Genomic DNA, 27,567 nt, shown 5'->3' with positions numbered 1-27,567 from the left:
ATGGCCGACTGCTGTAGACACATTTTTGTGACTTTCCCAGCAATTGCAGAGTAACTTAATTTTATTATTCGTTGACAATATAACACATGGTTTTTAGGACTTTTATGATATTGACAGTGTTGTTCAAAGATTTCTCTATAACATTAGCTTAGAATAACGGAGCAATTTCAAATTTTTGTTTGAGAATTTCCAACCTAAAAACGAACATTTTTTGTGTAAGTTTTGTTAAGTACCGCATGAGTCAGAAAACAGATAATTACTTATGCTGATGACTCTATAGCCAATTCAGATTTTCGTGATTGCACAGATAATTAAAGTAGCAGCACTGACTCTGATAGCGGTGAAAGTAATAGTTTTGTAAGCGTAAGGAACATTGAGGATCGTTTTAGCTTCGTAGCGATCGTAGCTTCACATAGCTTTATTATCGCACAAAGTATAGACACATTGAATTTTATGCATAGCAGTGTTGGTTAAAATGTTGGTAGGATAAAATATGAAACAAAAATGTTCTAGATAAAGTTTGAAATTGAAAAATATTGTATACATATCATGAAGCAATATTGGCAATTTTCGGTAAAATGGCTGGCAGTAAGCCGATCGCTAAATTTGTACATGGACGGCAGTGAAAGGGTTAAACAGCATTATAAGAGAAACCCTGTCAGAATACTGTGGTAACATTAACTTGAGAGTAGAAATGGTGTGGCACCATAATGTTCCCTTTACATTGCAAGTGAAGGTCATACGGATGTTAACATGCGTATAACTTTTCTCAAACATTAAAAAAACTTTCCCACAACACTACTGGGACATTCAGTTGAAGATGAAAATTATTTCACACCATAATGTTCTAGTTACAAGGCAAGTCAAAGATATATGGATGTTTACATTCCAACATTGCAAAGTAATAACCCTATAACATTGCCTGGATATTCGTTTGAAGGTAAAAATGATGTTGCACCATAAATTCCAGTTACATTGCATGTTAATGTTTTATGGCCGTTTATGCTCAAACATTCCAAAGTAACCTTCATGGAACATTGCTGGGACATTCAATAGCAATATTCTATAGCAATGTTATGATAACGGTAGCAAAGTGTATTCCAGTAACATTCTATAGAATGTTACGATAGTATTTTTGCACAACTTTCTGCAAACTAATTGTGCGCCACTGTTGCAACATAATACAATAATGATCAACAAATAAAGTTTGTGGAACACTATGGGAACAGTTGCTTGGAACGCTATTTTACGCATAACATTACGGAATGTCCCAGTAATATCATTGTTAGTTGAAAGTTACTCTTGATTACCAGATAGTATGAGTCTCTCTGAACTAGCAGATAATAGTGAGTCACTCTGTACTAGTAGATACTAGTGAGTCACTCTATACTAGTAGAAAATAGTGAGTCTCCCTGTACTAATAAATAGTAGTGAGCGACTTTGTACTGGAAGATAATCATGAGTCTCTCTGAACTAGCAGATAGTAGTGAGTCACTCCGTACTAGTAGATACTAGTGAGTCTCTCTGTACTAGTTAATAGTAGTGAGTCTCTCCGTACTAGTTGATAGTAGTGAGTCTCTCTGTACTAATAAATAGTAGCAAGTCTCTCTGTACTAGTAAATAGTAGTGAGTCTCTTTGTACTAGTTGATAGTAGTGAGTCTCTTTGTACTAATAAGTAGTAGTGAGTCTCTCTGTACTAGTAGATAGTAGTGGGTCTCTCTATACAGTAATACTTCAACTTACGAGTGCTCCAACGTACGAGAAACTTGAGATACGAGCCAGCTTTTAAGCAAGTTTTAGCACTAACATTCGAGCCATATTTGAGATACGAGCACGTGAGTCAGTTGCCAAGTATGCCGGAGGTGTTTTATGACAACAGCATCACTCTGTATTTTTCAACTGCACAGGTTATACTTTTGTACCGTGTTTTTGTGCACGCTTTTCAGTACAGAATTATGTGAATTAAAAGTACTGTGCGTAGACCGAAAGTTTGCCAGTAAAATGAAAAACAATGCAAAGAAAAAGAATGCAATTTTCCGTTTAATATCAAATGATAACAATTGATATTAAACGGAAAATTATTGAAAAATATGCGAAATGTGTATGCATGATTGAGCTAGCTCAGCAATATGACAGAAATACATCCACAATTATCAAACAGAAGGATTATATTCAGGGCATTTAGCTCGCAAAAGTACTAACCGTAGTTTCTAAACGGCGCGGCGATCTTCACCACCGCTGATGGAGAGACCGCTCAGGCATTGGATATAAGATAAACAATTGGCCGGTGACAGCGTAACTGAAACGACGCTATTTGAAAAGGCCGTTGCTATCTATCAAAACTATAAAAATAAACATTCGGACGAGTTGGCTGGTGGTCGTGCATTAAACCTTTGTGACGACACCTGTGTTCGTCCTAATCGCGACATGTTGAAAGGGCGACAAAGGCAAACGTCCTTAGATAGGTTCATCTTAAAACGGCCGGCTAGTCGTGAAAGCGAAACAAAGGAAAAATTAGCTAACTAGCGAGAAACTTCAAACGCCGAAGAAATTTTAATTACGTTAAGTTAAAAATGAAAGTTTGCTTTTAGATTTGCTTCTAAGTTTGTCTTTTAAGACTTTGATAAAATCCAAATTTATCAAAGTCAACTGTTGTAATGAAGGATAACTTATATATCTCTCTCTGGCAAATGCTAGCGTTAGCTGCTATTGTATGTATTTAATTTTACATTTTAATTTAACACATTTCCTTGCATTATTTTTTATTTGTTGCTTTTTGAAAGCAAGTGGTAAGTTAGGACAATAATCAACATGTTCTTTCTGTAACAATATCTTGTTTTGAGTGTTTTATTTGCATTTTACAGAGTATGGAAACCAATAAATATATATTTAATTGTTCTATATATAAATAAATTGCACCAACATGCGAGTAAATTGACATACGAGCTCAGTCTCGGAACGCATTAAGCTCGTAAGTTGAAGTATGACTGTACTAGTAGATAGTAGTGAGTCTTTCTGTACTCCTAATACTTCGAAGGATATGCATATAAAAACCGATTCGCAAGTTTTGGACCAAAGGTTAAGTTAGAGAGCAAACTTTTAGCACTGCATTAGTGCTAAAAGCAGTGTGTAAAAGTTTGCTCTGCTGAAAAATTGTTTGGACGCTAATATCAACTAGTTCAGCAGTGCAGAGGAAGAGTTGGGGCCAGAAGATATTGTGGAAGGTACTGAAATTTCCGTTAATTGGTTACCATAAATTTTGTTTCTGCATGTAATATAAGTATGGTTCGTTTATGACACTTTTTCATGAATATATAATTGTATCATTTGATAGATTATTGTATAACTTATAAATATGCAAATTTATAGCATGTTATTTAATAACATACAATAGAGCTATGCTCATAACTCCACTTCTATTGCGCATAAAAGGCTAGTTTTGGCTGCAAACTGTAGCAAACATATCAGTGAGTGCCATAAGCCTTTATTCAATTATGTTAAATATAGATATAAAATAAAAATGTCTTCAAATTTAGAATAAAATATAATTCCAACAAATTGCAAAGAAGGACACAGGCTATAATATCATTGCAGGTCAAATGCAAGCAATAGATATCAACTGGTAGAGATATTTTTCGGTTTCTCGATGCATATTTATTAAGAGATCTTTGACAAGTTGGAGGTAAGCTAGCATATTTATTGCATTCAAACTGTTTAATATCGGTCCACTGGAAAAAGTGGGCATAATATAGGTGACATTCGCTTTGCCCGTAATAGTGCTATATTTATCTTCTGAAAATTCTGACGAGCCATTTGGAAAATAGACCGCCAACCTCTATTTAACGCTGCCTCCAATTGACCACCACCATGAAGATAGGGTTGAAAAATAGAGCGACATGGCGTTCAATTAAAGGTATTACGGTATATGAAAAATGGATTAGCAAAAAATGCGAAAACTGACGGAAGTAATGTCGCTGTGCTCGAAGCAGTGTGCAAAATATAGGCGAAATTAGCTTCGATTCACCCGTAAAAGGGCAAAATTTATCATCCCAAATTTCTGACGAGCTAATCGGAACATAGGTGCCACCCTCTATTTGAATGTCATCTCTAATACAACGTCACTATAAAGGAAGGGTTGACAAATACAGCACAATATGACACTCAAATACAGGTTTAACAGTATATACAACTATTAAGTGAGTGTGTGAAAACCTCAATAGAACATACCTTCGCTCTATCACTCCAAAGGAAAGATTGTATGGTTACATCAAGCCTCTTGCGTAACATTTCTTGCCTAAGGTTATATTCTTGCGTAAGCCGACTATTGTAGTGTAACACTTTCTGCCATTGGGCTGCAGTGAGTTGCGCCTTGAGCAGTGGAGTTCCCACAGCAGAAGGAAATCTAAAAAGAGGCAAGGGAGAGGGAGTAAAAACAGATCCCGCAATATCAGTCTAAATATGGAGGCCAAAGATATTAAATATTTAGTTTGACAGCTATTTGCTGAAATTTTGGGTCAAACTTCTCACAATCTGTTCCTTAATATGCATATTTAGGGTGTATGTATATATACTACATATAGGATATATGCATAAATAGTATGTATGCATATACATGTATATTAATTTTTAGAGAGAAACCAACTTATTCATGAAACTTATATATAAAAACAGAGATGAATTTTTTTGAAAAATGCATAATCGCAATCAGTTTCTAGGCAAAGTCATAAAACCATTAAACAGGGTTTCAGCCAAAAATACCAGGACACATGATGAGCAACCATTGACTCTTCCTATAAACTCGGAGTCTTCATCAAAACTAAAATCAGTCGCACAGTAATTACTTTATTAATTAAAGGAAAACTTATGGGTGAATGCAAAAACTAACCTTCAGCAATTACAAAATATTTAAATATTGATAAAGAGATTAGGCCATGTTTTCATTGATGAGTTGTTGAGGCATATGCAGGGCCTCTGTCAACGAGACACCTACAACCAGGGCTTCTCATATCAACCCAAACAAACAGCGGATATCCCCTATGATTCTTAGAGGTATGCGATTGGAAAACAAATGCCATATTTATATAAATATAAATATAATATAATGCGCAACATTTACCTCGCATCTATTACTAATAGTCCATGGAAAGATAGTATATACAATCATTCCTTTAACTTCGATAATTCAACTTGAACAGAAGATACATGTACACCTGACTGAAAAAGCGATAGACTCGTATGGTGAACCAGACACGAGACAGAGGCTACTACTGACAACTAAGAATGAACATCGATGAGACTCACCTGGTGATCAGTTCACGAAGCTTGGCCTCGAGCTTGCTGAAGAGATCAAAGGGTGTGATGGAAGGAGGAGGTTTAGAGAAGCCAAGACATATAAGCGTCTGCTTTAAGTTCTCTGAGCAACTCAGCTCTGTCTGTCAATGTAAATTCATCTGAAACCTAAACGACTTTGAGCAGCAACACAAGTCAACCAGAACTACAGACGGAAATGTTTATCAAAACTAAAGTATAACACATCTGCAACATGTAAATGCTGACCAATGGGAACTAGTCCCGAACTACCATATGTTTTATTACGCTAACCATCTAGGACTATCCTTTGTTTTTTCGTGACATCATTTTATCGTTGTCGGCCATCTTTATAGACAATTTTATCGTTAAAAACACGAAGCTTTTGCAATGAATTTTTAAAAATGATGCTTTTGTTCGCAATTTTTTTATTATAGCATCAAAACAGCACCTAAAAGTCTTATTAAATAAAAGAAAAACGATCATTTTCTAAAAATATGGCGGCTTTTTCGTGAACGAGGGCATGTGCAAACGACTTGATGACGTGAAATAACGATGGATACTATCTGTCACTGGGTAGCCTCTACCTTTCCATTTAAAATCTTAATATCTTAGCCTATTGTCTTTTTGCCAAAAACTACAAACTATTAAAGAAACAATCTCATGACTTACACAGCTATAAGACTGGTTCACAATATATCGAGTTTGTCAAGTTTGCCCTCTCAGGATTATTTTTCAACTATGGGCATCGTCAAATAATGCCATCGCCGAGGTAGCGCGGATACGTCGAGAAACACTGCAGCTGTCAAACCTTCACAATATTTGGCTGTGCATCCACGACAGTCTGAGCAATGTGTACCACTTCAGCGATGATGAGTGACTATGGTGAGATTGCATGACCTATATTTTCCTTCATCATCATTGCTGCGGGACCAGTATTTCATTGTGTAACGATGTTATGCCGCGGATTATTCAGATTATTATTATGCAATCGGAGATGTTATATTGTTAACAATGTTATCACAAACGACCACTACGTATTATGGGATTAACACTGACATATTGTGATATAGTGTGAACCAACCTATACAGACCTATTAATAATTTTAATGGTTATAACTGTCTTTACATTGAATGATGCGGCCGTAGTTTGCCATGGCTTTAACTCCCATACATGACTGACCGCCTTGAACAGACAGCAGCAGAGCTCTTATTCAAATAAAAAACAGTCACTTATCAAAACGATTGCCAGCTATGTAATTATCGATGATGCAACAGAAACTGCAAAGTTGGCAAAGATTGGCGCTAAGAAAACAACCTTGATATTGATCTAGCGATAATTTTCATAGGAGTGAGGAAATGACCTTTGCCAGGTTTCTTCTGTACAATAGATTACGCATTTCTTTTTAAGCTAGCATAAACATAAAGTCAAATCATTAAATATAAAATCTATTATCAGAGCTATACGATTTGTATATTGAAACAATTGTATGTTGGAACAAAGATTTCCATAAAAATACAATTAAATTCATTCCGCAATCCAAAACAAAAACTCTTTAATAAATATTGCCTGGGAAATTACGGTAGTATTAAAACATACACAGTATTGGCCAATAAAAACTAACTCTAATAATTGGTAAAAGGCAATTTTTGTCTGCCACTAAATCTTAGGACCACGTAAACGTAGATACAGAGATGCAGAGATTCAAAAGAACTGGTGATGATGAAGATAGGTGGTGGGTCTTGCGCTACCTTAAACTAACTGAACTTTAAACTAACTCAACTAATTTTCAATATTGTTTTATTTTTGTATTTCACGTTTTAATCAGCATCTCCACTTTTACTCTCTACTTGAGAAATGGCTAACAATATTTCAGAATCGTGCGCAATGCAAGTACAACATCACACACTTACTGTTTGTTGATAGGGCCTTTGCCTAACCACTTGTTGGGGCTTGTCAGTGAAGTAGATCTGGGCAGCCTGGAACTCTGACAGAAGGTAGTCTATTAGATGCAGCTTGCTCTGACTGTCTTGTAACCTTTGATCCACTGGCCCCTCGACTAGCTTACGGTGTGGGCAGCCATACTCCCTTAAGAACCCACTCAGTTCCATAAGGAAACATGAGTTAGACTCAGCTGTTGGCTGATCTACAGGGGAATGTACTTATCAGAGCTGCATCTATGTAGAGCGTAATGTATATAATGAGGCCACTAATGAATATTCCAATATATTCCTCTCAATGATAATGATCATATAAAGCCTGTTTTCCCATATACGTCGCAAAGCACCGGCGACAGCACCGCAGGCTACTAGCTGTGAAATGGGAACCTACGCGCCGGGTGCCGCTGACGACCGCCGGTAGTTGCCGGCGGCATCGCAATAGTTTCGCGCTGCTCAAATTTTGCTAAAGACCGCAGGCAAAACCTTCCCAAAATGCATTGTACGGGTGAAGGTCACCATTATGGAAACAGCGTGGTTAGCGAGCATTTTATTTGATTACGCGATTATGTTTAGCGATGCAGCTTATATGTGAACATATGCCGCCGAGCCTTACGTCGCAAACGTTTTGCTGCGCAAGTTACCGCCGGAGTATCGCAATCAATATGGGAGCCAGGCTTAAAGCTAGACATCATTGCAATCTTCAGGACATGACTCTTCAGACAATCACAAGCAATTTATTGCTCTCTTAACTGTATGGAGCAGAACTCAATAAGAATCCATGGATCTGTGGTTAGAAATAGTGCATATACGTATATGTTGATTGGCATTACTATGTGATTATCTCGTCAGTGCATAGATGGACTTGGGACCCTTACCTGGATCAGGTGTGACAGACTCCTGAGTGTCATTGGCACCACAGAGATATTGCACTCACCTAGAGCAGGTGTGACAGACTCCTGGTTGCCATAGAAACCACAGAGATGTACTCACCTGTAGTAGGCGTGACAGATTCCTGGGTGTCATAGAAACCACAAATATGTTGTACTCACCTGTAGCAGACGTGACAGACTCCTGACTGTCATAGAAAACAGAGATGTCACACTCACCTGGAGCGGGCGTGACAGACTCCTGGATACCATAAAAGCCATAGAGATGTTATACTCACCTGTGGCAGCCATGACACTCATGGATACCATAGAAACCACAGAAATGTACTCACCTGTTGCAGGCATCACAGACTCCTGGGTGTCATAGAAACCACAGAGATGTCGCGCTCACCTGTAGCAGGTGTGACAGACTCCTGGATACCATAGAAGCCACAGAGATGTTGAACCAAAAATGAAACCAGTGATGTGTAGACTGGTGAGTGACTGCCCTGTTTTAATACTTCCTCAATATTACTTGGGTTTAGTTCTCCTTCATAGCTAAAATATATGACATAAAAAAATAAGCTAACGATTATTGATTATTAAACAGTGTGAAGGGTGTTATCTTTCTTTACTACTTTATAATATGTACAGAGTAGAGTTGCCCCGATTCTAATATCGGAATCAGTATCGGTGCCGATATGGGTGTTAAGTATCTAAATTGGTATCGGCCGATCTTTTCTTAAAAAATCGGAAACTTCAGATAATTTTTACAGGTCAACTATTTAGCAGAAAACCGTATTTTAGCCTGCTATACTAATAACAAACCATCAGCTGCAAGTTCCTTCTTTTTACCTAATGAATTCCGAGCCTGTCACACAATCTATTTCATGTCTATAGCCTAGTAAAAATCCACACAGCTGAGGAATATTTTGGCTTTAGTCAGGACGTAATCACGAAGTGCGGTATTGCCCAATTACAGCGATATGATTTCTTGCAGCCAATCACGAACAAAAGAACAATCATGAGAAACATGAATGCGGTGTAATGTTTCTATTTACTAGCATTACGAAAGTAATTTGAGCAGCCGATGCATTAACCCATAAAGTTATCTATCTGTCTCTTGATCCTGACTATATGATGTATCGTTTGTATCGCATAAATGAACCTCAGTGGCTTATCGGTATTTAGCCTGTCCTCCATCATCTGTGGCAAGTGAGCCTTCAGTACTACTGGCTACATCGATAGTGATAGAAGATAAAGACGCCTCACTGAGATAATTGAATCACTAATGGTAATTAAACGAAACATTTATTTGCTCTAAACAGTACAGGCGCAGCAGTTCGTTCAGCAGTAGAAGAAAGACTTAATTATCACAGATAAAGCTGTACCACTAACAGTAATTACCATTATTAATAACAGATTTCAAGAAACATGGACTGTTTTGTTACTAGATGCACGGTATGGCAGTATATGATTGTATATACATGTATGTCTTTTTTCCATAAACACAAACAAATAATACATGAATATTTATATTTTTTTGCATTGTATTTATATTTGCATAATAAAATTAACAATTATCTATGCCAACCAAAAGATCTGAATCGGTATCTGAATCGGATTATTTTTCAATAAGAATCGGTATATCGAATCGGTATCTGAATCGGCTTGTGAAATTAGAATCGGGGCATCTCTAGTACAGAGAGTAAAAATCAAGTCACATAAACATAAAATGGAAGATGATCTTGTTAAATTATCTTCATGGCCAACGTTCCTTATGAATAATTAACAATATCATGACTGCCGACAGTCAGGTACCATAAGGTGGAATTAAGTCTATCATTACACTTGATATAACCCGGTGTGATAAAGATCCAAAGATACAAAGGAAAGACTTCACCCTCTCCTTTATAACAATCAGTTGACACATTAAACTTTGATTTTCAAATTTCTTGTTTGAATATATTCTTACTTTATATAACAAAAATTTTGACTTAACTGAATTAAATTTTTATTGATTCATCATTCCAATTTAAATGAAATTTCAACTTGTTCAGCTGAAATTTGATAGAAGTTTCTTTTAACATCAGTCCTAGTTGAAGACCGAAAGACACAATTATGTATACCAGCAATGCTTCTTCACCTTGCATATCAGAAAAACCCTATACAGAGTCCAGTTAAAAGTATGATACTTTGTACCAATCACAATTCAATACAAAATTAATGACATTACCTTTGTGTATAGACATGAATGTGAGAGCAACAATCATACGTGTTGATGCAAAGTTCGTGTTACGTTACTACTCACATCAGCACATGTTATGACTCCTTAGAACATAGATATATAATTGAGTTTTGGTTGTAAAACAAAGACACCTTCAATGGTTTTTGGATCATTGTCGGATTGGAAGGTGGTTTAGAGCCAATTGAGCCAACTTGAGAACTTCATCCTAGACTAAGAAAAGGGCAGAGATTTTTTTCTTTCACCGTACATTTGGAATGTATCACAGTTATCAGAAACATGGTAAGTTCATCTGTGTATTTTTTATTCACTTTCTAGCACATATTAACTTGTGGTTACAAAATAAACTTCAACAGTTTGCAATCAACACAAACCTTTACCGTCTGTTTAACAGCAAAATTGCACACTTGAAGTCTGACTTCAATCTAAAGCTACCGATTAGAACTATCAAGTGTGTTATAGAAAGTATAAAGCACTAATGAACTTTATTGCGGTAGGTCTGTGTTATTGTGGTGGGTCTGTGTTATTGTGGTAGGTCTGTGTTATTGTGGTGGGTCTGTGTTATTGTGGTAGGTCTGTGTTATTGTGGTGGGTCTATGTTATTGTGGTAGGTCTGTGTTATTGTGGTAGGTCTGTGTTATTGTGGTAGGTCTGTGTTATTGTGGAATGTCTATGTTATTGCGGTATGTCTGTGTTACTGTGGTAGGTCTGTGTTATTGTGGTAAGTTTGCGTTATTGTAGTAGGTCTGTGTTATTGCTTTAGATCTGGGTTATTGTGACAGTTCTGTGTTATTGTGATATGTGTGAGTTAGTAAGCTAAGTTTGTGTTATTGTGGCAGCTCTGTGTTATTGTTTTAGATCTGGGTTACTGTGGCAGTTTTGTGTTGTGATGTGTGAGTTAATGTGGTAAGTTTGTGTTATTGCGGCAGTTCTATGTTATTGTGGCAGTTCTGTGATACTGAGGCAGCTGTATGTTATTGTGGTAGGTCTGTGTTATTGTGGTAAGTCTGTGTTATTGTGGTAAGTTTGCGTTATTGTGGTAGGTTTGCATTATTGTAGTAAGTCTGTGTTATTGTTTTAGATCTGGATTATTGTGGTAGTTCTGTTATTGTGATGTGTGAGTTTGTGTGCTAAGTTTGTGTTATTGTGGCAGTTCTGTGATACTGAAGCAGCTGTATATTATTGTTGTAAGCTTGCATTATTGTTTCAGGCCTGTGTTCTATGTGACTTTTCAAGATATTAAAAGGTTAGCTGAGCAGCATCTTGAACTGAGAACGAATGATCTGGCAGCACAAGTGTTTTACATCTCAGTAACAAATATCTAGACTGTCTGGGATATAGACAGAAATAGACTGTCTAAAGTATTTTCAAGTTTTATAATAGCGCTAATGAATGGAATGATGGTATCTATATAAAAGTAATCTAAAGTTTTGTAATGTTGGATGCTAGAATGAAATTTATCTAAAACCTTTTTCACGCACCATAAATAAAGGATCTGTGTATGTATGAAAGCTAGACCTTGCATACATTAATATCTATTGCTAATTTACATGCATTTAATACTTAGTAATGTACATGAGGTTGTGTGACAAATAATTAACCATTTTGAAATACAGTGGAATTTCAGTTTTTGAATGATTCATTGTTCAAACAAATGTTCAAACAAATCAGCATATGGATAGAAAACTCGACAATATTTTAACTTGGAAACCTACTACGAAGCTAACTACACTGGTGGTTGCAGCCGAGAAGGCCAAAGCCATACAACATCATAGAATACCATCAATCAGAACAACAAAATGTTTCTTGTTTGTCCACACTATTAGTTGATGTTTCACAGGATCTCCACGTTCTCAGAGAAATTATGGCATTAAAGATGTGGTTGCATCAAAAAGGTCGATTTAATGAAATTAAGACCAATAAAAGGCTAAAACATCAGCTACAATTTGATGTAATTTTTGTCTTTGTAGACTAACTCTGTCCAGAGATATATGCGTTTGAATGAGACCATCTTTTAAAAAGCTCAGATTCCAGCGGGTGCTTCATTTGTGACGGAACTAGTGATACATCTGAAAAGAGTCCACAGGCGATAAATATAAGATCGCTTTATTAGCCAATCATCAGCACGAAATTTTTATATAGGTCGTAATAAATGTTATCACTTGTAAAACGCGTTGTCTGTGATCTCAAATTTAGGGATTTTACTCTATTATTAAATCGCATGGACATCAATATTTACTAAATTAAATCGTTACTCTAATGAATGACTCGATCGACACGTTTTATTGACAAACAACAGAAATGTAAAAATTACTATAAAGTTACGGCGAAGGTGTCTTTGAGTTTTCTGAGCATCAGGTGATTAAAGTGCTCCAGAGGAAGATAAGAAAATGGAGGTAAATTTATCTTTTACTTTGAGTCTCCTATAGATATACTGTTCAGATTATATTTTCCTGTTTGAGGTTATAATGTAATTTCCTGTGCAAGCGTGCAAGATACGTATGCACGGTGAGTTCTTGACGGCTTCTTTTTAATCCATAGCATCTAGCAATACAACGACTTAGATTGATGAATATACTAAAGGTAATGATTTTAGTAATCATTAATACATGTACTAATTAATAGAACTATAACTTTTGGCTATCACCAATCATCGTTTTATAATGTTTTACCGTTTCACTTAGCTACATTTGCTTCAAATTTTCTTTCGCAGTTTTAGGTAGTAAATTAGATTTATGATTTGACTTTAGATGTTCACTTCTCACTTGTAGAAAGTGAAGAAAATCGATTGATCAAAGCACATCTTTAACTTCCAGAACCAAAGCTTCGAATCATTGGCTTAGCGTACTTATGCTTTCGTTAAAGAATAAAGAAAGTGTGAATATTATGAAGCTTTATTATGTATCTTGAGGTATTGACTGATGTTCTAAAAAAGAATCGAGGAGATTGACCCACCAGAAGCTGAGATATAGCCAGCCAAACACAGGTCTACCAAATAACAAATCAAAGGAAAAACCCTTCGAACATCCAGAGAATTGTGACAAATGAAAGCGACTTATTGGACATGTGCCGGAGTTGCGCACCCTTACCTCCGTTGCGTATACTGATTGTTTTAGGCTACGAGATGTGAAACGCTTCTAGCGATAGTAAAGAATTTATAGACTAATTCTGTTTTCTCAAGAAAACCAAGCAAACATTGTGTGGTAAAGGCAGTTACCCACAACCCCTTGCCATGATTTTTCAAAGCAGAAGAGCAGATTTTGACTATTGTGCCTCAAATTTTAACTCTATCTCCACGGATGTGCTAAGACGATCCTCTGTTCAACGAACGGCGCGTGTATAGTCTATATTATACGGTATCAGTGATTTGCAGTTTGTTTAGAATAAGAAATGGGACCATGAATTTTTGCTCATTCATCATCTTTTTTACTGTGTACCTACAACAGCATTCAGTTGAGCTTCATGATTATCGCCACTATTAATGGACTGTAAGTTTACTACAGCCATCATTTTGAAAAGAATAATTTGACCGTGCTGCTCTTGCTGTAAGAAAAGAAAACGATAACTTTTGATTTGATTCATGAATCTATCTATTATCTTATCTATGATTATTTTTTATGATTAAATTGAGAAATTATTTTTTATGATTAATATAATAATCATAATGCATATTATACAAAATAATAATATAACTGTGTATAGAATAAATGATGTAATTAATATAATTTGTAGAAAATTCTAAATGATAACCGAGATTGATGATTGATTTAATTGATTCCATTTAATAGCTATAGATAAAAAAATCTGAACAGCGCTAAAGATGAGTCTGAATATGGAAGCTAAGTGGGAGAACAACAAAACTAAGCTGAACTAGCAAAATAGCAAAATATTGCGAAATAATAGATGCATGTAATTATTTCATGCTAAAACTAATCTACACGTCCGAGACACTGGTTCGGAATTCTCAGAGCAATGATTGTTAGGCCCAATTTGATTGCTCTATACTTCCGGGGATTAAACCAATTAAAACACCGTGATTGTTATAAGAGAGCGCATTAGTTGGCTTAATTGACCAATGGCACACAAGTCGATTTCATATGTCATATAATGATGCTAATATGAGGATTACCAAAACACTTATGTCTTTGGGTAGACCTGTGTTTGGCTGGCTATATCTCAGCTTCTGGTGGGTCAATCTCCTTGATTTTTTTTAGAACATCAGTCAACACCTCAAGATAAATAATAAAGCATCATAATATCATACTTTCTCTATTCTTTAAACATTTATTCATTTTTAAAATTCTACTTGCAATCTAACTCCAAATTTGAAAGCTTTCAGTAGATACGTGTTAGAGTGACATATTTGTTGCATTTGTTTTATTGATTACAGAATGTTTATGTGGTCCCACCAGCCAAAGCAGCTTTGTCAGTTTGGAACTGCCATAAATGGGAAAGAGAGACTTGAATGTGTGCTGCATAAACCATGATGTTTTTTTTTAGTTTGCTGCAGTAGATGAATTTGTCCTATTGTATGAGCTGAAACTATGTGAGTGGCCACGACTTGGATGGATATTTTTATTAAAGCTTTATGATGATTTAACTTTTTTGCTTGTAAAAATTATATAATAAAATAATATTGTTGAAGATAATGCAAAACATGATTTCAGAACATTGAATACATCAAAAGCCCCATTGACACCTGTGCTGAAATCTTGTCTGATAAAATGAATTTATGAAGAGCAATCAGAGCTGCATGGACGTGCACTTTGGCATAGTCCAACCATTTGTTTAGTACTTGAATCAACTAATCAAATGTGACCAGTGAATTTTTTTACACATTGATACCAATAATGATTCGATAACGTTGACAGTCGACTATACAATGTACATGACTTTTACGGATGTAGCTGGTTTCGCCACATTCTTTTTAAAGACGCGGCTTGCTTATTTTAGAAACTAGAACTTGGAATGAAACTAGTTTTCGGTGTGGGCAATGATATACAGCCCCTCCAAGGATAGGCAACAGGCATAATGTGGGCGGGGCTTTTGGGGGGCTGTATATCATTAGTGTAGGTAGCGACAGTGCTGTGCCGATACAAAGAGCTTATTTTACATAGTTTGCTTGACAGAATTACCGTAGACCGGTAGAATTAGTAGTTGGTACTAAGGTGTTTACACAGTATTTAGAAGAAGCTAATATAACAAGCTTTTAACTTTCCTTGTTTGAGGCGTTTGAGACATTGGTAATAATGTAACTGTAGCTGGATTTAAAATTTTATTCTAGCCAACACGAGCAAATACAAGATAAAATATACATGCCAATAGAGCGGCGTAGGACTAGACTTTTATCGCAATAGCCGATGTGAATACAAGAGATAGAGACAGGTTGTATCACGCGTTACATCATTTTGGGCAAGTCTGGGCATGCTTTTTTGGCCTAAGCGTTTTTGCCGCGACCAATTTTTTTCGATTTTAATCTTCAAATATTTTGACAATGAGATCGCCTAACACAACAAACAACATATCAACTGATAAACAAAGAAAAATACTTCCTTTTAAAATCAACTCGAATTTGACGCAATCACATCTTTAATGGTGCAACTACAAAATAACAACATAACATGTATTTACAAGCACCGCCAATTCACTTTGTAAGTACCAAAATCTTCAACAGCCTTAGTTTCTAAGATATTCCGCCATGTCTAGCAATTAGTCTTTTAGTTCTTTTTATTTTCCACTTCCTTGTTTATAAACATGCTTTACATTCTTTATTTGGATTTCGCATAATAGCCTTGGCATAATGCAAGATATGGTTTTTTTGAAGGTCATGATCCTGTTGTCATATTTTTGATTTTTGTTGTTCTCTTCAACTGAAATTGGTTGTGTGTTTATTTACAAGGAAAAGTTTTTATGTAGTGCGGAAGGATTAATATTTTATAGTTAATATCGTAGTATATGAGAAAGATGATAATGGGCATTAGTCAAGGTTAAGATAAATGCAGAGTGAAATTAGCAGCTCAGTCGAGACATGTAAATTTAGAAGCAGTGAGTTTAAAGTTATTGGGTATTGGTCAGTGCAACCGGTACCCAAATAGATCGCAGCAAAGTTGAGTACGCAATCTTTCTCACAACCGGATGTGAAATAAATTTGGCTGGCTAATTGAGTTGACTTAATGGACAATATTGTAGTAAAAATGGTATAAATTGGTGAAATAGTGGTTTATTTCGATGCAGGCTTTGTGAAAATTTTCGAGAAAGATCTAAGATAAAAATAAAATTTGAAATGTTGAAAAGCAGTGATGTTGTGAGGTGTTTAGAATGTGTTATAGGTTGCGCAAAAATAACAAAAATACTGGCACTGAACTTGCAAAGCGTTATAGCGGGAAAAAGTGGTTTACCGAACATGACAATTTGTTCTTCTCTCGAGACAAGGTGTACATAATCTTGTTGACTACTATTCCAGGCGGATTGAAGCACTAAATCAATGCTTAAACACATTAGATGGTAGTATCAGTAATAAATCGAGTGTTTGTTCGCTTTGGTAATCTAAACGTTAACATTTTGATAATGGATTGTGATATTGCAGAAAATAATTTAGAAATTGGTAGTCTTACAAGATCAAATTAGTTATTGGTAGTCCACGGTACTCAATTCAGAAGGAAGATGATAAGGGTGAAAGACAGGAGAAGAGGAGCGATAGTGAGGACAGGTTGGACAAGTGATGGTGAAATGACAGCAAAAACAGTGCAAAACAACAGGATAGTGGAGATTGTGGTGGTCAAGTGGCTACAAGTAATAATGCAAGTGAAACAAAAGCATTTGCTGTACGGTAAAAGAGGTAAGTTGTATGGTTCATAAAGCAAGATGTGACCATATGCCATAGTTTTAGCAATGCTCATTAGAAATGTGGTGAAATTCATGACTTTGGAGGACGAATGGAACATACAATTTTGTCACTGGTGCAGCAAAATAGGATACGCAGTTAGTGGCTGTCTACATACAAGTATAAATGCAGCTAGTGGAGACCACAGTTATGAAAGGGCTAGAAGGCTGGATCCACTAATACCTCCGGTAGAAAAAGTTATGCCAAGGTGATAGGAAGGGAGCTAGGCCAGTACCTGTAACGGAAAGGCTGGCTCATTTTTGGCTGAGGTGTATGGATATGATATATGGATTTGATAAGGAAATATACAAAAAAAAACAAAGAGGGCAAGAAGAAAGTGTGAGCAGGACAAGTGAGGCTGAAAGCCATCACAAAGGCAGTCGAAACAAAGTTGAGGAATGCGGCTGTCAAGCAGTTGGCTAAGATGGAGAGGAAAACTGCAAAGAGTAACTGGCACCCTGTCAGGGGCAGACTGGGAAAAATAGGTCTATGACTATACCAATACCCGAGTTAGTAGCAGAACCCTCTGTGCACTCAGCAGTCAAGCATGCGCAGGTTTACTGTCATGAAATGCCTGTTCTGCTGACACGTTTTAGTGCGTGCGAGATAAATATGCAATAGCCAGCAGCAGTGGTTGAGGAGTCATTATTGATCCAAACTCTGTACTAATTCTCTGACAATTCGGAGCTAAGCAGTGGCGAGTCTGGTGGCGATGAACGTACTGGTAACAGTAGTCATGGTGGCAATGAGAGTACTGGTGACAGTAATCAGAATGGCAGTAGTGAGGAGACTGACTAGGACAATGGGTTTGGGTTGGATGAGCCAGGAAAGCAGCCGAAAAAGGCAAGTCAAATTTAATCGAAAGTCAAATTTACGCGAGTGTCACCCAGAGGAGACTGGCAACATGGGTAAGGCGGGGAACAGGTAAGGGAGCTATCACTTATTAGTTAAGCAGTTGATTGAGTTATATGGTGGATCCTGCATTGCCCAAAAAAGATGCAGGTTGTATTATCACGGTTGTAAAGCCAAAGCTACATGGACGTCTTATGCCACCGCCCTTTTGAGAAATTATTGAAGTCATACGGATTAGCTGAGCAGTGATATTTAACATAGTAAAAATGTAAAGCCTCCCTTCTACAAAAGGTCACCAAACAGGTTCGTTGGCCTCATCATACAACAAATACGTACAAGATGAAATAAAAGGAACATCTACAGGCTACATCATTTATTGACTAGGGGCAAGTAATCAAAATACTTGCCCATATAATGGCAACACTGTGTTAGTGCATTTACTGCATTATCCTCACTAACAAAAAGATTAATAAATAATAGTTTGATAGTAGACATTTTCAAAAACAAACAGTAATGTTTAATCTAATTTAGACCATTTGATACGGGTAAGCGGAGACCATCGAAACTCAAATATCATTGATATTTGTGAAATCCAATGATATAGCTTGTGCTGTTTGAAAATGAACTGTTAACTTTTACTTTAGAATTGCTATAAAAAGGTTGTTGTATGGAAATACTGCGAAAACAAGATACCAACAGGGAATGTAGCCAGACCACAGGATAAGCATATAATTCGTACAAGCAGCAAGACACCCAAAGACATTAAAAGATTCAATAATTAGAAAATGTCAAAAGCAAATTAGAAACTTCAAATTTGGAAGAAATCAATCATAGAAACTGCGTCAACACCAGATGGAGAACATGCCAAAGGGAAGTCAAAGCAATTAAACTTACCAACCACTATCATCAAGAAGCCACCAGAGAAACATTAAAGACGAGTCAAATGAGTCACATACAGATCTGCCACTCCTGTCAAACATGACCTAGATATCAGGAGTAAGTCACGAGCTCCACCCTACATGTCAACATCACGTGCACCAGCTGAAGACTTACGCAAACAAGATATCTTCACACGCCTGACAAAAAGCATCGAACCTTGACACTCAACCTACACCCACAGGCTAACCATCCCACATGCCAGATATCTATAAAAGAGAACAGCTCTAATGACTCAGCATCTCTCTATCCCCATCTCTATCTCCGGCTCTAGTTTGAGCTCCGACTCTCTTTCTCTTCCCGAGGGCCTCCTTGGACGCTTTCCCATCTGCCTGCTGAGGAGTCTCTCTCTCCCTTCTCTACCAATGGAGCCTCCTTCTCCTCCACCAGCTGAGCCTCCTTTACGCCACTATCTCAACTGCCGACACTCTCTACTTATGACCTCTCACAACTCTTGTTTGACTGTCGAAACTAACAGCTGTACAGGACTGATCAACAAGCATAGACGACCGTTTGAGTAAGGATGTAATTTTTATTAGCTATTCTAATTGTTTGTCATTAATGCTATTGTTTTAGAATTTTTTAAGTTGTGTATTTTAATTGTTTGACTTATAGAATAAAGAAGTAACTTGTACTGGTAAATATCAGCATTACTTACAATAGCTTAACACCTTCATTAGTACCTGAACCAGCATACCTGCCAACTCTCACGCATTGGGCGTGAGACTCACGCAATCACCCCAAAGAAAAAATGAAAATGCGTGAGAAATGCGTGAGATTTTTGCCCCAATTTCCACAACTTTATATATACTATCATTGATACATCAACTGCCCCAAAACCAAATCTCACGCATTGCCACACTCTTGGGTTGGCAGCTCTGTGAACCAGTAATAATTAAATTAGTTCCTACAAGCTAAGCAAAAGTACACAAACTAAATATAGTCAAAATAGAATAATATGACAAACAAATTCAACACTGATGTTGTGTGTGGATTCGGATTAGTTATGCATAACATAATTTCTCCACAACCACACATAACAAGGTTCCCAAACCACATTGCCTTAATTCGAATTTCTTATGTAACTAACAATCATGTAACAAACTTTAATTATACGCATCTTGTAAAATTTTGTGTGTTGGTCTAAGTTAGCCATTTGACAGCTCACCCTATATCCTCTAAGGCGTCCAAAATACTATTCAGCATCACTTGAAAGTTCGATATCGGTCAAAAATGAGATCAGCGCAGCTTATCCGTTGAGCGCTACACGGCTAAAGGTCGACAATAGGTCAAGGTTTATCTTATAACGCGAGCCGTCAACATTATGGGAAGCCCTCTTACTATGTACATACACTGTAACGCGTATATTTAGACAACCAATCATACTGTCGTACTTGGGTTTTCGGCGAATTAACGTGTTACCAATTAGCTTTGAGTTTATAGCGTCTCCGCTTTTGTGGTTTTCAATTAGCTCGTGAGAAAGCAGCGAAAGCCAATTAGTGAAGCGCCGAACCTGGAAACTGTATTAGCAATGCCAAAGGTAATTCATACCGGTAACAATGTGATCTTTGATACCATGATAGTTCTATTAATTTTGAAAAGTATGCATTTAAACACTGTAAAAATTATTGTCTGTCCAATGTACCGTGGACTTTCTTGTAGTGCGCTTGGGCTGCGCTGGGTGACTGCAAAAAGTTACCAAAACATCGTATTATATTTTGCTTGAAATAGTGCTACCAATCAAACATTTGTATGTTTATTTTATATGATAATTGCACTGTGCACAGTTTTTGTTTTTGTCTACTTTTAGAAAAAAAATTGCTGTGCTTGCAGTAGCCTTGTTATGAGTGTTTTGGGAGAAATTACGTTATGCGTAACTAAGCCGAACCCACACACAACATCAGTGTTGAATTTGCTTTGTGATCTGAATTTGGTTTGTCGTCTTATTCTATTTTGACTATGCTTAGTTGACGCAGTTTTGCTGTGGGAACTAATTTGATTATTACTAGTTCAACTACTATTGAAGGTGTTTGTTGTATAAATGTGCGTACTCACATGTGGTTGAAGCAAAGAAGAACCTCCTCTGAATCTCCCGACGCCTATATACTCCTCTTGACTTCTCGTACCTTCCCGTAACCTCTCGTACCTTCCCGTAACCTCTCGTAACTACCTGTAACTACCATGACCTCGGGCATTAGCGTAGCCCGCGGTTCACCAGCTCGATTAGACAACATGCCCTTTTTCTTTTCTTTTTTTTATGGGCCACTAACCTTTCAGAAATACATTGGAACTCATTCAGCGACTCACCTTGCTGGTGAAGTTTACCTTACGCTTTAACCCAGGTCTTGGTCCATCAACATATCCTGCGTACCATCGCTCTCGAGCAACCCGGGGCTGCTGTCGTACTCGGCTGCACTACTCTCCTGATCTCCTCCACCTCCTTCACCACCACCGTGACCTCCGTCACCACCACCGTGACCTCCGTCACCTCCACCGTGACCTCCGTCACCACCACCGTGACCTCTGTCACCACCACCGTGACCTCTGTCACCAACAACACTGCCTCCACCAATACCACCACTACTCTCAACTGGCTCGGAAACTGGTAGTTGGGCCGGTAACGACTCCTCAACCTCAGATTCCGCCCCTTCCGTCTTGACCACGCTCTCCCCAGTGGAGACGGGCCTAACAGGCATCCTGTGGGAAGTCTCCCCCTGGGCCGTAATCGGCTGCTCAGGGGGTGGCGTCACAGAGCTGGGAATTGGTATAGGCCCAGACCTATTTACCACGGCCTGACCCTCCTTCGGTGCAAGCCTACTACCCGCAATCCTCCTCTGAACTTCGGCCAACTGCTCAATGGCCGCCCTGAATGCCTCTGCATTCTCAAACTCACTGACCGCTGCCCTGCGCTCGGCAGCCAGTCTGACCAACTCTGTCTCGAACTTCCTACGTACCTCCGTCTCCTCTCGCTCAATACTAGCGATCCTCTTCCGGCAACCTTCCATGTCCATCATCCCACCACTGGTCACGTCTGCTAAAAAAAGCTCACCTTCCCCATAATGGGTACTGGTGCAGCAGCTTGCCTAGCACCGCCACTCACCTCCGCATAACTCCTCACCTTCCTCTGAGGCGCTGGTACTTCCTCACTGCCCTTCCTTTTCCCTGCCTCCGTGCTCACTGGACCACCTGTACCTCGACGGGGGCATCCACTAACCGCGTGCCCGGTCTCGCCACACCACTGGCAGATGGGTACCTTGCAGTCCTTCTGCCAGTGTCCACTTCTCCCGCACCTCCTGCAAGCATTACCAGGGCAATTCACCGCCAAGTGATTTCGCTTAACTCTACAGATCATGCACCAAATCTTACCGCTACTGCCATATACCACAGGCTTCTTAGCCTCACTACCGTCCTTCCTCTCCCCCACTCTCTCCTCACTGCTCTTCTCCGGTCGTCCGTCACCACTAGCATCACCACCTGAACTGCTTTCCATTGAGATTGTAGTTTTGATGAAATTTCTTTACAACAATCTGCAAGAGGGCAACCATCTTTTAACAACGGTTAATAGTAAAAACTATCTTTATCTAGCCAGGGTTTACTGACCCGACCACTCCTTGTGACTGTGCTTTTGACTATTGCCCCTTCTCTAGTACTCTGCGAGGTTTGGGTATCTCGACTACTCACATCAGGATCACCACTGGCTAGGCCACTTCCAACCGTGGCACCGGGTGGTTCCTCCGATTCATCATTTAAACCACCTATTCTCTCCCCGCCTCCACCAGGCCTAGGCTGGTTGTCTACCCAGTACTGTGTTTCACCTTCCTCACTATCCTCAAACAACTCACAGAAATCATTAGGGATGTTATGGTTAGCACCCTGACTACCGGTGTTAGTATCGTTAGAGGAACCCCAGGAGAGATTGTTATTAAGAGGAAAAATATGTTTCCTATTTCTCCTGATCTCACCCGAACCAACCCGTATTCAATAACTCTCTGGTGTACTGTCCCTTCTTACCACCGTACCTGCTGCTCCTGTGTCAGGAGGCGCTTTCACGTAGACGACCTGTCCTGGCTCTAATTCCGGCAATTTTGATACCCTATGCTGGATATTCCAACTACTTTTCAATTTCAACTTCCTTTCCCTTTCTCTACTTTTGAACTCCTCGTAATTTACTTCCCCTTTACTGCTCACACCCAAATTCGATTTAACCGCTCTGCCAAACATTAGTTCCCCGGGTGAGTACCCAGTTGACAAAGGGGTTGTTCTATACACTAACAATGCCATATCCTTATCCCGCTCTTTTTTCCACAAACTTTTCACTGTTTTAACTGCACTTTCTGCCAAACCATTACTCTGCGAATATCGAGGGCTACTAGTAATTACCCTGATACCGTACAAATCTGCAAACTTTCTAAACTCTTGACTATCATAACAAGGCCCGTTATCTGACCGCAGAATGCTAGGGATACCGAATCTAGCAAACACTTTCTTCATAACCGCTATTACCTCCCTAGATGTTTGAGCGTTGATGTGCAGTGCCTCAATCCACCTGGAATAGTAATCAACTATCAACAAATATAACTTGCTATCTAATACAAACACATCACTACCGAGTACTTCCCAAGGCTTTGTTGGCAACTCATATTCAACCATGGGTTGGTGCTTGACTGTCCCATGGATGACACAGGTATCACATTGCCCTATGAACTCGTAGATATCTACGCTAACTCCTGGCCACCAGAAGTGGCACCTAGCTCTCTGACGACATTTATCAATTCCCTGGTGCCCAACATGACACTTCTCTAAGTACAACTTTCTCATAGACCTAGGTATGTATACCCTGTCTCTAAAGAAAAGTAAACCATCCCGTACAGTAAGCCATTCCCTTGCACTATAAAGCTTTAGAAGCTCACTGCCCAACCTTTTGCCACCTCTCGGCCAACCTTCCGTAACAAATTTCAAACATTCAGCAGCCTCATCATCTTTCAACATTTCCGACCTTAGTTCCATCGTTAAACTGTCCGTAAAATTGTCAGTAGTCACACTGCTAACTACAGCAGTATTTACATCCTCACTGCTACCCATTTTATTTTTGCTGTCCAACTTGCCATTAGGTCGGCTCAAAGAGTCGGCCAAATACATTTGCTCCCCGGGTGTATGAAATATTGTGTAGTCATACCTCATTAACCTCATTTTAAACCTCTGAACCCTGACTGGTAAGGCTGACAAGTCCTTCTCACCTAACAGTGAAATAAGTGGCTTATGGTCAGTCTCAATCTCAAACTTTCTGCCTACTAGATAGTAGTCAAACTTCTCACATGCCCATGTAATTGCCAATGCCTCCTTCTCTATCATTGCATACCTTTCCTCTGCCTCAGACATTTTTCTCGACGCATATTCCACTGGCTGCCACACATTACCCTCCGTCAATTGTAGCAATACTGCCCCTACTGCGTTTCTACTGGTATCTGCAGACACCCTATGCCTCCTACTCAAATCAAAGGCACACAAAACGGGTGCTTTAGACAAAGCTATCTTAACCTTCTCGAAAGCCTGTTCCTGATCTGGACCCCAATACCACTGTGATCTACTCCCTGACACCTTATATATAGGCGTGCATAACTCTGCCAACTCGCTACTGAACTTGCTCAAATAATTTACCATCCCTGTAAACCTCTTAGCCTCAGTTTTATTAACCGGCGACTTCAAGCCTAGAACTGTCTCTACTTTACATCTGGCTTAATGCCAGCCGCACTAACCAAATGGCCCAGAAACTTAATTTCTGGTGAAATGTGCACGTTATTTTTTCGTGAAATGCGCACGACTTAATGGTTCTATTCTCTGTCGCTCGGCGTTTTGTTTGCCGGTCTTAATTTTGATAAAAGTAAGGCTTAGCAAGTTTTAATAAGTATTTTCGGCCAAATTAATCTGTCTATTTGTGTATAATCCATTCAGATGGGTAAGTTTTAAGATACTGTCGACACTTTTCAAAGACTTGATAATATATTTAAACAGGTTTATATGTGTTTTGTGTCGTTATTATACTTAAACGACTCCACAGAAAAATGGTTAAATTTGTTGATGAGATTTCGGTACAAGGGTTTGCGACGTTGTTGATGAAGAATTTTCATAAGTTGTGTGCACATGCATTTATCATAAAAACTCAAACATTCGCTCCGCTCGTTTGGTCGTGGGACTATTCTAACTTTTAAATGAAGTTATTTGTTTATTTCTGTGTGTGTCTGGCCAATGCTCAAGTCAAATATTCGAAAGCTCGAGGCATAGCTAAAATAGATTGTTGAAAAAAATTTCTTACTTCTTAGGCTACATATTTGCTCATGATTGAAAATAGCTTACAAACAGTGAGAGGTAATATATTTTCCATTGACTAAGTTTCCTTACCCAATGAATTTGAGTAACTTGAGCTAAAACATAAAACTTAACTTAAATTATTAACTTGAAACTTAATAATTTTATCTTTACTATAATAAGAGCCATGCCTGTTCAAAGCAAGTTAAGAGCGTTAGGCAGAAATATTACACCTCACAGGAGTTGAACCCGCACATAAGAATGTTGAACCCGTACCCGCCCTACCACTAAACCATGCATGCCACGCATAGGAATAGTTGTGCGTGTAATTATTAGACATCATGATCTCTCATGGCGCACCGGACTGCAAATATGTGTATTGTTACCAATCGCTATTAACTGGACATAGGAATGACAACAGACAAACACTTGATTCTATATATGTAGATAAGCATTTTTGAAACAAGGCTGTATGCAAACAAATTGCTGTAAATTAATAATATTTTTAATTTTATTTAGAAATTAAATTTATTAAAATTTTATTTATTTATCTATCTTTATCTAATCTATTTATTTAAATTTTTATTTATTTAATATACATTTTAATATGTGGCTTGAACAGTTTACTTGTAGGCTTAATTTAGCATCATTTTATGTCTTTTTCTGCTAATATCATTCACGGCTCAAAATCTGGAGAATTACTCTCTACTTGTTGCAATAGTTCTGATTTTGGCACGCTGTCGCAGCTATATTTCAAGATTTACAATTTTCAATAATACGTTACGCTTACTCTCATAGTTCCATATACATATCAATGTTAGGATCTTTAAATATTTTTTATGCCTACTGGAATAGGTCTATGTTAAGTTTAGGTTTGTGAAAGATCATGTGATAATCCATCTATGAATCAGATTTTGAAAGTTATAGTACATTTACTGTACTAGCTCTGTTTCACACTTAATATCTTTAGTAGTATTTTATTCCTACTGGAGTGTTTTTATTTAGTCTTCAAAATCTGGGGAAGCATCATTTAGGTAATAGTATTTCAGAATAAAGAACGATAATGAGGTAAGGCGGCTTCTTTATGAAGTATAGCCAACTTATTCAAAGATTGACTCAGTCACTGGAAGTAAACATTTTACCTGTGCCTAAAATTCACATTTAACAGTCAATTAATTAACCAAAATGGTCTATGAATGGGTTTCAGTTGCTGCATAGTAGTTGTAGCAGTCATCTTTACCCATAAGTCTTGACAAGCCTTGACAGGTCTCAGAGAAGTGTGAATAATAAATGACTTGTTACAAGTTACGTAAGACGATAAAAATCACAAACTTCAATCTTGGATGTTTATTACACTCAGATGCTTAATTTGTTGTCATTTGTACACACAAATATTTTAATCTGTCAAACACAAATATATTAATCTGTCAAACACAAATATGTTAATCTGTCAAACACAAATATGTTAATCTGTCAAACACAAATATGTTAATCTGTCAAACACAAATATGTTAATCTGTCAAACACAAATACGTTAATCTGTCAAACACAAATATTTTAATCTGTCAAACACAAATAGGTTAATCTGTCAAACACAAATACGTTAATCTGTCAAACACAAATACGTTAATCTGTCAAACACAAATACGTTAATCTGTCAAACACAAATATGTTAATCTGTCAAACACAAGCATATTAATCTGTCAAACACAGATATTTTAATCTGTCAAACACAGATATGTTAATCTGTCAAACACGAATATGTTAATCTGTCAAACACAAATATATTAATCTGTCAAACACAAATATATTAATCTGTCAAACACAAATATATTAATCTGTCAAACACAAATATATTAATCTGTCAAACACAAATACGTTAATCTGTCAAACACAAATATATTAATCTGTCAAACACAAATATATTAATCTGTCAAACACAAATACGTTAATCTGTCAAACACAAATATGTTAATCTGTCAAACACAGATATGTTAATCTGTCAAACACAAATATTTTAATCTGTCAAGCACAGATATGTTAATCTGTCAAACACAGATATTTTAATCTGTCAAACACGAATATGTTAATCTGTCAAACACGAATATGTTAATCTGTCAAGCACAAATATGTTAATATGTCAAACACAGATATGTTAATCTGTCAAACACAGATATGTTAATCTGTTAGACACAGATATGTTAATCTGTCAGACACAGATATGTTAATC

At 37.6% G+C, this 27,567-nt stretch overlaps 2 protein-coding genes across 4 annotated transcripts in view; one reads left to right on the top strand and one right to left on the bottom strand.

Moving 5' to 3' along the window:
* The window catches only part of LOC137399881 (protein FAM98A-like), a 33,668-nt gene extending 13,376 nt beyond the window's left edge, over positions 1-20,292 (bottom strand). For 2 of the 3 annotated variants that reach the window (XR_010979187.1, XM_068086136.1), the window contains exons 1-5: positions 20,200-20,292; positions 8,528-8,673; positions 7,223-7,455; positions 5,303-5,433; positions 4,229-4,403 (exon numbers count right to left, since the gene is read on the bottom strand). Coding sequence is in view for 2 of the 3 variants with exons in the window: in XM_068086136.1 (XP_067942237.1) it covers positions 4,229-4,403; positions 5,303-5,433; positions 7,223-7,455; positions 8,528-8,673; positions 20,200-20,237 (723 nt within the window). In the remaining variant the exon portion in view is untranslated. Of the gene's footprint in view, positions 1-4,228; positions 4,404-5,302; positions 5,434-7,222; positions 7,456-8,468; positions 8,674-20,199 lie in introns of those variants that run through there. The other variant, XM_068086137.1, reaches the window with a different exon arrangement.
* A 212-nt stretch (positions 20,293-20,504) lies between these two features.
* Positions 20,505-27,567, top strand: part of LOC137399367 (maleylacetoacetate isomerase-like) — a 56,876-nt gene continuing 49,813 nt past the window's right edge. The window contains exon 1 of the mRNA XM_068085449.1: positions 20,505-20,571. Coding sequence (XP_067941550.1) covers positions 20,563-20,571 — 9 coding nt within the window. The 5' untranslated portion in view covers positions 20,505-20,562. The remainder of the gene's footprint in view (positions 20,572-27,567) is intronic.

Source organism: Watersipora subatra, chromosome 7 (genome assembly GCF_963576615.1).
Source record: "Watersipora subatra chromosome 7, tzWatSuba1.1, whole genome shotgun sequence".
NCBI classification, from domain to species: Eukaryota; Metazoa; Bryozoa; class Gymnolaemata; order Cheilostomatida; family Watersiporidae; genus Watersipora; species Watersipora subatra.
This window is presented reverse-complemented; position numbering and strand designations above follow the sequence as displayed.